The sequence below is a fragment of the Acanthisitta chloris genome, unplaced genomic scaffold (assembly GCF_000695815.1).
Source record: "Acanthisitta chloris isolate BGI_N310 unplaced genomic scaffold, ASM69581v1 scaffold2204, whole genome shotgun sequence".
In the NCBI taxonomy this organism is placed as follows: domain Eukaryota; kingdom Metazoa; phylum Chordata; class Aves; order Passeriformes; family Acanthisittidae; genus Acanthisitta; species Acanthisitta chloris.
This window is the reverse complement of record NW_008669660.1, coordinates 1-2,453: the sequence shown is the minus strand read 5'-3', so window position 1 is coordinate 2,453 and position 2,453 is coordinate 1. Positions and strand designations below refer to the sequence as shown.

The following is a 2,453-nucleotide window of genomic DNA, read 5'->3' as shown; positions in this document are numbered from 1 at the left end:
GCCTTCCCAGCGACTCTTCTGAGCACCAGCAGAGTCTTCAGCTTGCAACACTATGGCACACCACAGCTCCTCTGCCTGCAGGGATCTCTGGGACTGCTGATGTTTCTCAGGGCTCAGCAGTGATAAGCTTTTGCTTGTTGCAGCACTAGACACACAGGGTAAAGTGAACATGGAAGAACAGTGGCAGCTGGGCAACAGTGGGACCAGAGCTGTTGTGCCACCATAGCATAAAACCAGGCAGCTGAACAACCCTGCAGCCCTAGCAACACACTGGGCACATCTCGGCTCCAGTCACTACTTTTGTGATTACAGCACAGAGATCTCAAGGTTCTGTCTGCTTAATGTTTTGTGGCTACTGCATGGCAAGAATGCTGCTGTGGCTTGAGCATAGATGGTTGAAGGGCTCCTAGAGCAAGGCCACAGTTCACCTTGTAGGATGCTTTTGTAGCCAGCCCGGTACCCATGCCACAAGCACAGAAGGGCTGCTGCAACTCACAGCACCCAATGGCACTGCACACAGGCCTGGGAGGCTGTGGCACAGCCCCAACTTCAGCATGTCATCCCAGCTTTGCACCACAAACTTCCCTGCCTCCCATCTCCAAGCATGTGTGGACCTGAGCACCAGCCTGCAAAGGAAGAAGCAGGGATATGGGGGACAGCTTTCTCACAACAGCTCCAAGGAACAGCATCAGGGAATATAGGGACAAGACTGGGCCCTTCCAGCAGAAATGCACCGCTGCCTGACTGTGCACCCACATACAGGCAACGCTGGGCAAAAGGCCACAAGTAACACAGGCAGGCAAGGGCCAGCGCCTGCAGGGACACCAGGCAGGGAGCAGAAATGGTCTGTCCAGCCAAATGTTTCCATTCCCCATGTCCTCCCTGCCCCCTTCCAAAACAGCACCAAAGCAAGAGACAGCTGCAGCTTATAAGGAATGTGAGGGGCCCTGCCAGGGACTCTGGCGAGGGAAACCAGGCCTTATAAGGCCATGGAGGCAGAATCAAATTTTTATCAATGAGTGTGAGAGCATGGAGACGCCTGCAGAGAGATAACAGTGCTGAAAGCTGGCTGGGGGGTGGGCTGAGCCGGTGGGGAGCCATGCTGCAAAGGCCAGGGCCAGGACACCTGCCACCTCCTTCCCTCCCTACTGTCAGTCAACAAGCCAGGCCAGAGAGAACACCACACGAGCTCACTGAAGTCACAGCAAAAGGAGACCCACTCTCAGCTTCCCAAGCTGCTATTTAAAGAGGGCTGGGGATGATCAGGGCTCCTGACATGCCTCCCTGAGTGCCCAGGAACATTACCTTGGTCTCCCCACTGCTGTCCGACTCAGACACCTGGTAGGTGAGGTCCGTCTCCTCAAAGCCTGTGGCACTCATGCGCTGGTCAGTAGTGGGGTCCGAGCGTGGGGGCGAGTCTGGGGAATTGAGGCATGTTTGGATCAACGCCTTCCCTGTCTCACTGGTGATCATGGGCTGCAGCTTCCGTGTGGCAAATGTGTACACATGGCCCGTCTCGCTGGCCACCAACAGCAGGACTTGAGTGCCAGTCAGCGTGGAGAGCTCGTAGGCCTGCCAGCAGCACAAGGGAAGAACAGGGAGTCAGAGGCAACAGGGACACATACAATGCAGGGCAAGAGCCCCGTGCTCCCAGCATGGCCTTTCTTTTCCTCACACTAGCTCTGGCTCCCTGTCACCCCAGAGGAGCTGTGGCATCTAAAGCTAATCCAAGATTGGTTCCCTACAGGTTGAAGTGCCCGATGCTGTGGTCCCATCTCCTTTTGCATGCCTTAGGGGATGTGGCTGCCAAGAGGCCACAGGTAGAGTAGTCCCCACAGGAAAGGGTCCTAAGAACACTGGGACACTGGGCTATCCCCATTCTGGAAATCCAATCTGCTTCTCCAGACAGATGTGGATGCTTCCCCCTCCCTATCCCCGAGAGAGGATGCTACTTGACCCACACACCTCTGCTATCTCGTTCTCTTCACTGACACCCCATCTGGGCTAGGACCCAGATTCCAGTTGCACGCTTCCCAGTCCTGAGCACAGCCCCACTGAAGCACCCCTGCAGCGAGGCCACCGTCCCCCAGGTCAATATCTGGGGGCTAGGAAATCCTCTTCATATAACGTTGCTGCACTTGGTGGTCCCACACAAGCTTCCACAGACCTTATTCTGCATCCTGTACATCCAGGATGTGCCCAGCAGCACCCCATACCCATTCCCACTTTCCTAGGGTGCATGATGCCCAGCTCAGCTGGGATGCATCATTGCCCAGTTGTTCACAGGATGCTATGAGCACCAACAGGGATGCAGGTGAGCCAGCAGCATCCAACTGCACGCAAAATCCCCCCGATTTCTAATCTGCCTTCGCACACCAGGAACCACGGAGCACACTCTGGACCAGCTGAGATGCGGCATCGGTCCATTCCATGGCCGAACGAGCCAGCCCTGC

At 56.0% G+C, this 2,453-nt stretch overlaps 1 protein-coding gene across 1 annotated transcript in view; it reads right to left on the bottom strand.

Annotated features, from left to right (window-relative positions):
- SRF (serum response factor (c-fos serum response element-binding transcription factor)) overlaps nt 1-1,568 on the bottom strand; it is a 10,741-nt gene extending 9,173 nt beyond the window's left edge. The window contains exon 1 of the mRNA XM_009073384.1: nt 1,306-1,568. Coding sequence (XP_009071632.1) covers nt 1,306-1,473 — 168 coding nt within the window. The 5' untranslated portion in view covers nt 1,474-1,568. The remainder of the gene's footprint in view (nt 1-1,305) is intronic.
- Between the last annotated feature and the right edge of the window lie 885 nt (nt 1,569-2,453).